The 13,242-nt window shown below is 47.3% G+C and overlaps 1 protein-coding gene across 2 annotated transcripts in view; it reads left to right on the top strand.

Moving 5' to 3' along the window:
* The window catches only part of LOC136562586 (gamma-aminobutyric acid receptor subunit beta-4), a 78,537-nt gene extending 66,556 nt beyond the window's left edge, over nucleotides 1-11,981 (top strand). Inside the window, exons 5-9 of one of the 2 annotated variants that reach the window (XM_066559510.1) lie at nucleotides 66-148; nucleotides 4,293-4,430; nucleotides 5,846-5,998; nucleotides 8,601-8,845; nucleotides 11,460-11,981. In XM_066559510.1, coding sequence (XP_066415607.1) covers nucleotides 66-148; nucleotides 4,293-4,430; nucleotides 5,846-5,998; nucleotides 8,601-8,845; nucleotides 11,460-11,837 — 997 coding nt within the window. In that variant the 3' untranslated portion in view covers nucleotides 11,838-11,981. Of the gene's footprint in view, nucleotides 1-65; nucleotides 149-4,292; nucleotides 4,431-5,845; nucleotides 5,999-8,600; nucleotides 8,858-11,459 lie in introns of both variants that reach the window. The other variant, XM_066559509.1, reaches the window with a different exon arrangement.
* Nucleotides 11,982-13,242: the final 1,261 nt, after the last annotated feature.

The following is a 13,242-nucleotide window of genomic DNA, read 5'->3' as shown; positions in this document are numbered from 1 at the left end:
AAAAGCAGACATAACAGATTTTTTTTTTTAATTTTATTTTCTTTTTCTCCCTCTTTCCCTTTCAGGATCACCACCACGGCCGCCTGCATGATGGACCTGCGGAGGTACCCGCTGGACCAGCAGAACTGCACGCTGGAGATCGAGAGCTGTGCGTATGCCTCGGGCACATCCCCTGCCACACGGGGCCACCTGATGCCACCCGCTCCTGGGATGCCCCCCAGGGCTGCCACAGCACCGGGCTCCTCAACCATGGGGAGAATTCCCAGGAAAATGGAGCTCTAGCAGCAGGCTGGGCATTAAAACCAGTCCCAGGAGGGTGGGGAAGCCTCCCTTAGCCTTAAGGACGCTGTCCTTGCTCATGGCTGGCTCCATTCCGTGTGGGAGGTGGCACCCAAGCCGTCATCCCTGCCTGGATGTTCCCTGGATGACCATGGAAATCCTCCTCCAGCTGTGCTGGCAGAGCAGCTCCAGCTCTCCCTGATAAAAATGCACAGCAGGCTCCCCCCAGGGCTGGCCAGGGCAGCAGAGCTCCCTGTGCAGCCTCGGAGGGATTGATCTGGGAACTGCTCCTTCCAGCAGGGAATGATCTGGGAGCTGCTCCTTCCAGCAGGGAGGGATCTGGGAGCTGCTCCTTCCTCAGGGACGGATCTGGGAGCTGCTCCTTCCATCAGGGCAGGATCTGGGAGCTGCTCCTTGCATCAGGGCAGGATCTGGGAGCTGCTCCTTCCACCTGGGAGGGATCTGGGAGCTGCTCCTTCCATCAGGGAGGGATCTGGGAGCTGCTCCTTCCATCAGGGATGATCTGGGAGCTGCTCCTTGCATCAGGGCAGGTTCTGGGAGCTGCTCCTTCCACCTGGGAGGGATCTGGGAGCTGCTCCTTCCATCAGGGAGGGATCTGGGAGCTGCTCCTTCCATCAGGACAGGATCTGGGAGCTGCTCCTTCCATCAGGAAGCTCCCAGAGCACCTTGGCTGGGAGCTGCCCTCCCCATCCCACCCATGCAGGGTCAGGGGATGGAAATGAGGTCCTGCTCCATGCACCAGTGCCAGAATGTCATTTCTGCCACTCCTCAGCATTTTGGGAACAGTTTACAGTAGAACCAAGCAAACAGAAGGCAGGGAATTACCCACAGTTCCCTGTGTTGTGATTTTGTTCTTAATGGGTCATGGCAAGCCAATTTGTTCATCAAAGTTACATTTCCTCACAGTATCCCTGAGACCCAGGCCGAGATGAAGAGATCCAATTGTTTCCTCCCTCAGAGCTTTTGTGTTTTACACACTTGCACATTCACACTCTGCAGGGCTCCATATTCTTTGCTTCCAGTTGACTCTGGAACATCAATCCTTTCAGGGCTAGATTATAAAACCAATGTATTTTAAAAAACAAAACCAGAGAAAAAGCCCTTTTTTGATGCAGGGGTGCTGGGTTTGGGAAGCAGCTGGGGGCTCTTACCTGTAGGAGATCAGCACTGCCTGTTGATCCCATCCCTCCACCCCAAAAATAACCCTAACCACGTATACCCTGCCTATCTGTGTGCCAGGATCCAACAAAAACCTGATGAGCAGGCTGCAAACAGACTGCTAATCTGACATTTTAAGACGTCACATCAATACTTTTCGATATTTCAGATGGAAATGACTTGTCTTTGTGAAAGTTCGTTTACTTTTTAGAAGTAAAATGGAAATTTGGTTTTCTCTTTAAAGCTAGAAATCAAAGTGAAGCATTTATTTTTAGACCAAGCAACCTTTCCCTTTAGAAACACTTTTTAAAAATGGCTTCATGAAAAACAAGCTCGATTTCATATTGCATAATGACATAATAAAATACATTTAAAATACAAAAATTGGTACCCAACACCAGCAGGTCATAGAATAAATGGAATAGAGCTAGTTAACTGTGAGATCTCCTAAAATTAGTTACTGCAATTTGACATTTTCATTGCTGATCAGGAAGTAAATTTGAAGTCACTGCTGTTAAATTTGTGGCTGATGAAGATAGCAGCGTGCAGGGCTTCGCTGGCTGCGCATTTGAATCCTCCCCAGTGGGAATCCATCCGGAAGGGCTTTGAGCAGAGCCCAGTTCTGTGAGCCCTGGGCTGTGTGCAGGGCTGCAGGGCCATGCCCAGGGGCTGCAGCCACATGGGGAGCTGAGGGAGGCTCTGTGGCTGGAGCGAGCCCTGTTATATAAACCAGGGGAGCCGTGAGTCAGAGCTCGGCATTGATTGGCCTCTGAACATGTCACTGAGATGGGCAAACGGGCTCTGCCTGTGTTTGGGTGCCAAAATTTAGGGAGGAAGCTGAGAAATCCAAAGAGGTTGAGGGAAGATGCTGAGAAGGGGTTCAAGGGCTGGAGCAGATGTTGTGCAGTGAGTGAGAAACCTCAATAGCTCAGTGTGGTTTGTTTACTGCCAAGGAGGTGCAGAGGTGAATTGTTCCCAGGCTGGGCTCACCTCTGCAGAGGGGGAATGCTGGGGGAAAGGGCCTGGGAACCTCCTGGAGAAACTGGGAACAAGCACAGGAGCCTGAGGGTCTGAGGCAGATGAATTCCCCTGGGAAATCACACCCAGTGTTCCTGAGCTGGGAGGGGCTTGGAGCTGCTGGAATCAGCAGGACTGGGGGGGACCTGGGTGTTTCCTGCTGGTTCCAGCCTGGGGCTGAGTGATGCAAACACAGGTGCTGTGCACAGAGCTGGTGTGTGAGGAGGATAACCCAGGGTCCTGAAAGCCTGTGGGCACGGAGGTGTGAGGGTTTAACCCTCTGGGAGCAGGAACATGCCAGCTGAGGGAGGAGGAGGAGGAGCCCTGGCTTAGCTGATTTCCATCAGAAGCAGATGTGGCATGACATTTGGAAGATTGGGTTTGTATTTTGGCACCCGTGAATAAGTGCAGCAATGAGTGAGAGGGCAGGATGTGAGCTTGGAGACTGCACAGTCATCAAATAATTCCATTTGGGAGGACACCTCGGGGTGTCTCTAGCCCAGCCTGCAGCTCCAAGCAGGGTCAGCTGTGAGATCAGAGCAGACTGCTGAGCTCTTTGTCCACTCAGCAGCTTCAGGATGACACTGTCCTCAAAGAATCACCTCTGATCTGGGGTAACCCTTAGCCCCAAAGAAGAATTTCTCCTTGGTGCTGCATCCGACACGTCCCCATTGCCCTGGTGCCAGTGCTGGGTGTGGTGGCACTGTGCTGAGTGGCTGTGAGCCTGGCATGGCCTGTGTGCCAGGCTGGCTGGCCAGGGCAGGCTGCTGTGCTGCAGTGCAGCTGTGAACACGAGCTGTCTGTGGGCACAGGTGGGGGGCACACTCTGCAGGCAGCCTTGCCCTGAGCTGCACCAAAGCCTGGCCATTTCCTACTGCTCCCAGGAAGCTTTACTGAGGATCTGAGGCCACCCTTGTGCAGCTACAGCCAAAGGGCTTCAAAACACACAAGGGATTTTCAAGGTGTGATGAATCCTTGCCCCAAGGACAGGGCAGGGCTGTGGACATGGCACTGCTGGGTGAGGGGTTTCATGGTTTCATCCCCTGGGCCTCATTCCCCATGAGTCCAGAGCCCCTGGGGGTCACATTTCCAGCCCATGCAGCCCTGTCTGCCATGTATATTTTGGGGTTAAAGCAAGAAGCTTGGCTGAGTTAGCAAACCTATGGCCCTGAAATGTTGATGAGTATTTGAGGCTGGCTCCCCTTTCCTCTCTTCTCTCATTACTGCTCTTCTCAGCCAGCACTTGGTAAAACAGCCCCCAGCCTCAGAGACTCTGTTCACTTCTTGGATCTGAATTTTGACTGAGAGGACTTAGAAAAGGGAAGTGCTCTGATCTTCAAACTTCTTTTCAACTGCTGCTGTAGATCTTGTCCTCTCTGGGAATTTTTAATACTGAGCTGCCCTGTTTCCCCAGTCCTACCAGTCTGTACTGTGTGGTCTCCCCCTCCTGGTAAAAGGAGGCAGTTTTTAAAAAGCAAAATGCTGTGTTTGGTGCATTTGACAGAGGTTCCTGGTGCACAAGTCCCTGTCATGTCAGCCATGGAGATCACATTGTGCAAGTCGAGGCTGGATGGACCATGCCTCACCTTTGCTCTGAATTCTAGCCAGAAGTCGGAGTCCTGGCCAATTTTTCCCCTTCCCCTGGGGACTGTATTGCCAAGCTCAGCTGAAGAAGGAAAGTACATCAGCAGGGACAGGCTAGGCTTGGTGTGGGCTTTCTTTTGAATCCTTTTCCAGATCACCTTAGTGCAAATGGAGGTGTCCTCTGGTCCAGCCTGTCAGCTCAGCTCTCCCTGTGTGCTCCTTCCTCCCTGCAGATGGTTACACCGTGGATGACATTGTCTTCTTCTGGCAAGGGAATGACTCTGCTGTCACAGGGATGGAGGTGCTGGAGCTGCCCCAGTTCACCATCATTGAGCAGAGGCTGGTCAGCAGGGAAGTGGTCTTCACCACTGGTGAGTGTCTGGGGAAGTGCATGGAATGGGCAAAGCTGCTCCTGATCAGTTGGGTTGAATCCCTCTGATTGCTGGGGCACTAACTTAGGATCTTCACCTTGGGGTTCCTCTAAAAAAAAACTGTCTTCTGCACCCACCAACTTTCCTTTTCTCTTTTTTTTTTTTTGCCTGCTTCTCTTCAAAGACTTTCAGGATCATTTTCCCTGCTGCAATTTTTCCCATTTCTTAGTCAAAATAACGAGTGAGCTCAGAACCTCTTCAGAAGGTTCTCAGCCTTCATCTGATTTTTTATGTGGTTTACATCTGGGTCTCAAAGCTAATGTAGGTGCAAAGTAAGGAGGAAATATATCCATTGAGGAGCAAGTGGGCTATGAAATGATGCAAACCCATCTGTACATGGCAATAAAAAGGTTTGGAGAGAATACCTGGGACGATTCAGATGCTGCCAGCTGGAAAGTTGGAGGGGGTTGGATTTTTGGTTGCTGGTCTGAGGTGGAGTTCACTGCCAAAACAGCACAGCACACACCTGTCAAGAAAAGACTGGTGAAATATTGTGTTCAAGCCATACAAGTGGCACATGGTGGTGAGAGAACAATACCTCCTTTTTCCCAGTCTACATCCTTGATGGTTTAAAACTGCTGTTTTCTTGTTACTTTAGCTGCCAACCAGGATTACACCCATATTTCAGGCTCCTGTGTTGCCTGAGGGACAGAGGTGGGCAGGAGAAATTACTTGGACTTTGTCTCACAGCAATGAAAGAGGCACTGCTTTGTCCCTGTCAGAATTAGCCTGCTCCAGTGGAAGGACTGTAAAAAGTGCTTATTGTCCTCACTATCCTCATTAGGTTTGCTAAAAGATTAGGAGGAAGTTGCAACAACTTGAAAATAATAAAAAAGAGACCTTCAGATTAACTAACAGTACTCTATTTGCATATGAATTTGCCCAGTCTGACCATAACCCATTTTTAGAACAGCATGGGAAAAATATGATTCAGATCTTCATTGCTGTTTGGAGGCAGAGCTGGCACATGAAACATTGGAAAATCATCTTGTGGCACCCAAATATAGGGTTAAAGTCTCCTGTGTAAGCCTCCATCATATTGGCTGGCACCATAACAGCAATTCCAGCTCTGAACAGCCATTCTCCCATGATGGCTGATATAATATAATAATGTCACTTATGTAGAATTTCCTTTCTTCTTAATACTCTGGGGCAACTGAGCAGATTCTGAAGGGACCCCTTGCAAAAGCTGACCAGTCTGCAAAACCAGCTGCAGAAACCAGGAGATTTCTCATTATTCCTGCCTCTTGAGAACTTTTTCCAAATAAAATTTCAATTCCTAACCTAAGCTCTTAGCACAAATCCAGCCTTGCCCTCCTCTCACACCACATCCTCCTTTGATGTCTCACTGGCAGGTTCGTATCTGCGCTTATCCCTGAGTTTCAGGATTAAGAGGAACATTGGTTACTTCATCCTGCAGACCTACATGCCTTCCATCCTCATCACCATCCTGTCCTGGGTCTCCTTCTGGATCAACTATGATGCTTCTGCTGCACGAGTGGCACTGGGTATGGAGCTTTTTGTTGTATTTTGAGATGTTTTCTTGAGGGAGATCAACTGTAACAAAGAAAATTCCTTTTCTTTATGAGGTAGCAATTAAGCAAGTCTGTCAAAGTTGTCATCCCAAATGGACATAATTTTTTTTTTCTGAGAAAAACTTCAAATTTTCAGTCAGAAGAGTTACTTTTTTGTTTTGTTTTGTTTTTGTTTATTAGTACTTCCCCAACTGGAGTCTGTTTTATTTGAATCAGTAAAAGTCCTAACAAAAATTTCCTGGGTGTGAATTTAAACTCCCTGAACAAAAATGCAGATGGTCACTGATTCTCAGGAATGTGGGACCCTGACATGCCCTGAGTTCCTTCACTCTGGTTTGCACTGGTTTTCTTAAGAAGAGAAAATTGGGCCTCTCTTTGTCAACAGGTGTGCCAGGAGTGGCCAGTTGCATGATTAATGCTGAGGCTGGGTGGCCAAAAAGTTGTATGGGAATGGTTAAAAGATGAAAGAAATAAAGGAAATGGCATTACAGATGTTTCTGATAGCTCAGACCCCATACAGACACTGCAGAAAAAGACCTTCAAGGCCAAGGCAAATGTGGGACAGCAGTTAAAGTCCAAGCTCTTCCTTGGCACATGCTCCCCTAAATAGGAATGTTTTCCTATAAGAGGGGGGAAAAATGAGGTCTTTTAAGCAACAGAAGGGAAGTGGGGGTGGATGGCAGATGAGGGTTTGGAAGGAGGAACAGAAGAAAGGGGGGATGGCTGGCATATGAGAATGGGGCTGTGCAACACGAGGGGAAGTTCCAGGGCAATAGGAGAGGTAAGGAGGAGCAGGGCTGGATCTGTGAGTGGGACAAGGCTCAGAGGGGCAGCTCAGGGACAGGCTGGGTCTTACAGCAAAGCTTGGGGGCTTCAAGCAGCTCTAGGAGAATGAGTTTGAGAAGACTCAGAGGAGGGGTGGGTCGTACAAAGGTATAAAGGAGGTGATTTGGCTTTGCCTGCTTGGAGAGGCTGGAGCAGGGAGACAGGGAGGGAAAAAGAAGAACTTGGTAAATTAAAAGGGTAAGTTGCATTGACAGGAGTGTAATCAGAGAGAGAAGAAAAAGAGACCATGGCAGATATTGTGGAAGCACAGGCAAGAGGGTGGAGGTGAGATGCACAGCTGTTGAGTTTCTGCTGACATCTGGACTCAAAGGAGAAGACAGAAAAAGAACATTGTAGATCAGAACTGCAACAGCTCTCCCTAAACTATTCCTGACAGTTCTCGACCTAACTTATCCATAAAAAGCTCCAAAAAAAGAAACTCCACAGCCTCCTCTGGTCACTTTATCTCCAGATTTACCTGCTTGCACAAAGAGCTCCTCTTTGCCCTAAGTCTCCATTGCAATTTGTCCACTTCTTTATGGAGACATGGAGAACATTCTATTCTCCCTTTTCTTGCCTCAGATTTCTGTATATTTAGACTATGGCCTAAATATAGACCATATTGTGTGTGTATATAAATATATCTCCCTTCTGTTTACCCAACTGAAGGCTAATAGTTCTTTCAGTCTTTTATCAGGAATGACACCAAAGCAGAGTGAGGGTGAAGGGGAAATAGGACAAGCAGAGGTCCAGGGTGCACAGAGAGCCATCACTGTAGAGGTGGGGCTGAAACCACAGGAGCAAATTAAGGTCATGGAGATTATTAGAGCTGCCAACAGAGAGATGAGGAGGAAAAAAGGAGAAAAGAAGATCAGCAGGGTAGTAAGAACAGCTAGAGAAGACTAGGTTGAAGGGGAAGAGTTATCACCCCCAAAAGAAGTGTGAAGGCTCATTGCCATGGTTTTGGAGCTGGCAGAAGACTGTCAAAGAGGCAGGTCTGAGGCCACTCTGCCAGTCCAGAGAAGGGAAGAGCCTGAGAAGAAGCTGAAGAAGAGGATTGAAGCTGTGAGAGTAATCATAGTGAATCAGGCTTTTGGAACTGAGTGGATGGGGACAAAAGTGTTCACAAAATGCTTATTTAAGATGCAAGAAATGTGAGGAGGCCTAAAAAGGAGAGTGTGAGAACCATGGGAGGAATGTGTCCAAGTGATAATTGATGTAATGAATGGTAAAGCTGGTGAGAGGAAGGTGGGAACTGATGGGGTCAAGGACAGAAGCCTACGAGGCAGGCAATAAAAAGAGAATGCCATGAAGAGGAAATCTCTTCACTCTTTCTCCAATTCATGGCATTGGAAAGACACAGCAGTTTATAAACTCATGATGTCAAGGATGCTGAGGCATGCAGTAGCACACAGTGAAGCCTGATGAGTTCATGAAGGATAAAAAAAGGAGGAGAAGAGGGTAAAAAAAGAGCAAAACTGAATGTTTCCTACCACACTGAGAGAAAGAGGGAAGAAACAGGGATGCTGATCCCCATCAGGCTGATGATGCTCACATTTGACACTTTCTCCAACTGTTTGCTGCTGGATTGTTTTCTGCAGCAATTTGTGGTGGGCTTAGAATAACGACAGTTGCACTGCTCCCATCCCTCCTGAGGCTGTCCAGCTGGAAGGAGGGATGTGGGAGCTGAGGATGGCATTCCAGGAAACCATCCCACGTGGCTAACAGAGCACCTGCCCTCTCCTCACAGGGGTCACCACGGTGCTTACCATGACAACCATCAACACCCACCTGCGGGAGACTCTCCCCAAGATCCCCTACGTCAAGGCTATTGATGTTTATCTCATGGGCTGCTTCGTCTTCGTGTTCCTGGCCCTCCTGGAGTATGCTTTTGTCAATTACATCTTCTTCGGGCGAGGGCCGCGGCAGCAGAAGAAGCAGAGCGAGCGCGTCAACAAGGCCAACAACGAGCGCCACCGCTACGAGGAGAAGAGGGTGAGAGAGCAGGTTTGTCCTCTCCTTTCATTGTGGCAGGAGAATTCAGGCTCTCCACTGGGTGAGCTGCTGTCTTGGTTTGGAAAGACAGGAGTCTGCTAAGGAAGGCAGGAGCCTCCCCTGAAATGGAGAATGTAAACCCTCCCCACCCCTCTGAATTGCTGTAAATTTTAAATTAAGGGGCTCTCAGGCAATAATATGGGGGCAGGAAATAACAGTTCTTTAATAGGGAAGGAAAAAAATAAAAGGATAAAATAAACAATGCAGGACACTAGAACAACACTGTCAGAGTCAGAACCCAGCCTGACACCCTGTGGGTCAGGGTGCTGGCAGCAGTGCCATTGGAATTGTGGCTCAGCCCTCCTGCAGTGTCAGGGGTGGCTCTGCTGGAGCAGGGATCCTGTAGAGAAGGATGGATTCTGCCTCTGAAGATCGAGGGGAAGGAGAGGCAGCTGCTGTTCCTCTGGGGAATCCAGTGCAGAAGCTGTGCTGGTGTTCCAGAATCTCCAGATTATATCCAGGTAGGAATGCTTGGCTCCTCCCCCTGGGCTCACATCTCCCAATGGGATGCTGTAGCTCTTATCAGCCATGCAGGGACATTCCATAGCTGTTATCAGCAGATGTCCCCCCTGAGGGAGGAATGATTGTGGTCACTCAGAGAGAGAGATAAGGCAAACTGCCCACTTGACAAAGATAATCTGCCATACAGATGGTAATGGAAAACATCTTGCCTTGCAATCTGGAACAGCTGCAGAGCAGTCTTTGTGCTCATCATGAGAGGTGAACCCCAGTTTCCCTTCTCTGGTGATTACTGGGAATTTTTCTGCCTTGATCATCCTCATCCAGTCGCATCAGAGCCCTCCTCTTGCGTGGGGCAGGCGTAGCCAAAAGTCCCTCTGTGGCTTTTGGTCCTCCTGTATTGGCAGAATCATACTTCCCCACTAAAAAATTTGCTGCAAGCACAGGTGGCTGCTCCTTCTACCCCAGCAGCAGAGGACAACCCTCAAATGCAGCATGTTCAGAGCTCACAAATGACCCCATCAGGGGTATAGTCACCAAACTCTGGGGAAGAAAAGGAACTCCCCAACACCATCTTTTAAGTATTAAAGGCATTACTTTATTCTGGCCAGGATGTACAGTGGAAATCATTCCAACCACATGTGATTCTTTACCAGAATTTTCACCTATTTATATCTTAAAAAAAATACCCCAAAGAAATTCTCATTGTTTGGTTCTGCATTACACAATTCTTAGTATTTGATCTCCTATTGGCTATTGATTCCTTCAATGCTATTTTTGGTCCTCATTCTTTGGCTCTCTTATCAATCTTTTCCCAGACTGGGAACCTGCCAGGGGTTTAATATCTGTTAATGTCTCTCTATCTCCTGTGTGTCTTCTGGCTACTTCCACCCTGTAGATATTAAGCTCTCAGAATCTAGGAATCTTCTTTTTGTTGATTGAGGCCTCATCCGGTGAGACTCAAACTCTCAGTGAACAGAATTTTTTGAAGAGAAACCTCAATTTCCACCCCCCTTTGGCAAAGGTGAACCAACCCATGACTAAAGTTAATTTTTTATAAGTTATATAATTTCCAACAGTATTGCTCCCCAGAAATCTGTTCAGAATCACCCCTAATGGCACACAGGGCACCCAGTATTGTATTTGCTGGGAAATATCCTGATGAAGGCAGGAATGATGGATCTGATTCCATGTACTCAGAAGGCAATTTATTACTTTATAATACTATATTACATTAAACATTAAAGAATACTATCCTATACTAAACTGTACTAAAGAATACAGAAAGGATACTTACAGAATGCTAAAAAGATAATAATGAAAACTCGTGACTCTTTCCAGAGCTTGGTCTTGACTGGCCAATGAGTCAAAACAACTCACACCAGAATCCAATTGTTAGGAAAATTAATCCACAAACACCAGAGCTTTATGTCCAAAAAGGAGACAGAGGAGTCTTTTTTTGGCTTTATTCGAATAAAGGAAGAGGCCATGGGGCATTCCCCTGGGATCTCTCCAATTTTTGGAGGATGCAGCCTCCTTTTTATCCCAATTTCCTGGCTGCGTTTCCCTTCTCTCTTTCCCCATTGGCTGAGGCACTTGAGAGGTTCAGACTTCCTGATACACCTGATACCGAAGATTTCCCTCTAATATATAACTTTTAATTTTTAATTGATATGGAATTTAGGGGTTTTTCTTCCTCATTGTTTCTTTCATCTTTCAATGTCTCATTTCATTTATCAGCAACCCTTAAGTTTATTTGTAAAAGCAAATACCTTTTTCCATTCATCAATCAGTGGAATCTTTCCCATTGTTTCTTTTACCTCCCAGTGCTGGTTTTATCTACCAGCAGACCCACAGCTTGTTTGGAAAGACAAATCCACTATTCCTCTCACGATGAAACAATCACCTGTGGGTAACCAACCGCCAAACACATTCCAAAGGAGCAAAACACAGGAGAAGCAAATGAGATAAAAGCTGTTTTCCTTTTCTCTGAGGCTTCTCAGCTTCCCAGCAGAAAAATCCTGGCCAAAGGGATTTTTTCAGGGAATGTGAACACCACAACCCAGTACCTCTGTATCTCTGTTCCCCGTCCCAGGTTGACCCTTACGGTAACATCCTTCTCAGCACGCTGGAGATGAACAACGAGCTGCTGGCCACGGACATGATGAGCAGCGTGGGCGACTCTCGAAACTCTGTCATGTCCTTCGAAGGCTCAGGAATCCAGTTCCGCAAGCCGCTGGCCTCTCGGGATGGCTTTGGCCACCACCCCACCCTGGACCGCCACGTCCCACTGAGCCACCACGCCGCCGCCCGCAACCGCGCCAACTGCCGCCTGCGCCGGCGGTCGTCCAAGCTGAAGCTCAAAATCCCAGACCTGACAGATGTCAGCACCATTGACAAGTGGTCAAGGATCATTTTTCCAATCACTTTTGGATTCTTCAACCTTGTTTACTGGTTGTACTATGTAAATTGATGCCTGCGGCCTCCGAGAGAGATAATAGGGACAGACACTCAGACAATGACAACACAGGAGTGTTGTGGTCTTTTGGGTTTGGGTTTTACTCTTTACTATCATTGTCATTTATTCCTATGGTTCATTAGATTTATTCTAAGCTTACTCTTCTCTTTTCAGCACATGTAGAACCACGGAGTGTGGGGTGGGGTAAAGGGAGAGAAAGGTACGGGAGGGGGTTTGGTTTCAGGGAGGGATGTGTTTGTCTTGATTTTGGTTTCCTGCTGAAGGACTTACACCATTGTACAAAAAAAAAAAAAATCCAAACCAACAAAAACAACAAAAAACCAAAAAAAAAAAAAAAAGGAAAGAAAGAAAAAAAAGAAAAAAAGACAGAAAAAAAAAGAAAAAAAACACACAAAAAAACCCCAAAACCAAGAAAATGAAAAAAAAAAAAGAGGGGGGAGATTTAAAGAAATTGAGTCAAAAACTGGTGGGGGCGATAGGTTATCTTTGGCTGTGCTCACTAATGCTCTATCCTCACTTCCATTTCACTACTGAATTTCATCTTTCACTTTTCAGTCTTATTATATATTTTTTAATCTTTCTTCTATCACTGTTCTTAACCCCTTCATGTTAATTCTTTCATGGATTCATGAGATCATGGGGTTTCATTCTCACGCCATGAGATTTTTCTTTTCTTTTTCTCTCTCTCCCTCTCTCTTGCTTACAAGCCTAAAAGAGTCTTTTAAACCAACAAATAAAAAGAATATTTATTTTGGAAGAGCTGGGAAGGGAGGGGAAGACGAGGCAATTATTTGGGAGGGAAGGGGCAATGTGGGGTTTATGGGAGGGGGGGGAGGAGGGAACTTATCAAAACCAAGGCACATTTGCAAGATGCCTTTTTCCACCTTCAGGAGTTTGCAAGCTGTTTTTCCTGTGTGAATGTGCGTGTGTGGAGCATCTGTGTGTGTGTGTGTGTGTGTGTGTGTGTGGGCACGTGTGTCCATGGATGTGTGTGTGCAAGCATGTTTTCTGGGGAGGGGGGCTGGGGAGGGGGGTTTTGTAATATCTTTTGTAGAAAGAGAACACAGATGACATTTAACTGGCAGTGTGTTTGGGGGAGGGAGAGAGGGAATAGCAGGGGTTTGTTTGCTCATTGCAGCTTCACCAGGTTGGAGGTGGGGGTCCCAGCTCCAGAGGCAGAGCTGGGCAGGCAGAGTGTGCAAATTGGCACTTGCTGAGGGAAGAGAGGGATTTGGGGATCAGCAATAGGACAGTGCTGCTGTTCACTGCTGGCATCTGATCTCTAGGAGACTAAGCTGATTCAGTCCTCAGAAGAGGGGTTGTTCCTAGTTATCCCCACCCTGCATCTTCCTTACTGAGCCTGGAGAGAAAAGCAGTTGCAGGATTCTAAAAATTCAAC

This window comes from Molothrus aeneus, chromosome 14, assembly GCF_037042795.1.
Source record: "Molothrus aeneus isolate 106 chromosome 14, BPBGC_Maene_1.0, whole genome shotgun sequence".
Classification (NCBI taxonomy): Eukaryota; Metazoa; Chordata; class Aves; order Passeriformes; family Icteridae; genus Molothrus; species Molothrus aeneus.
Note: the sequence above shows the minus strand (reverse complement) of the source record. Positions and strands in the feature narration are given on the sequence as shown.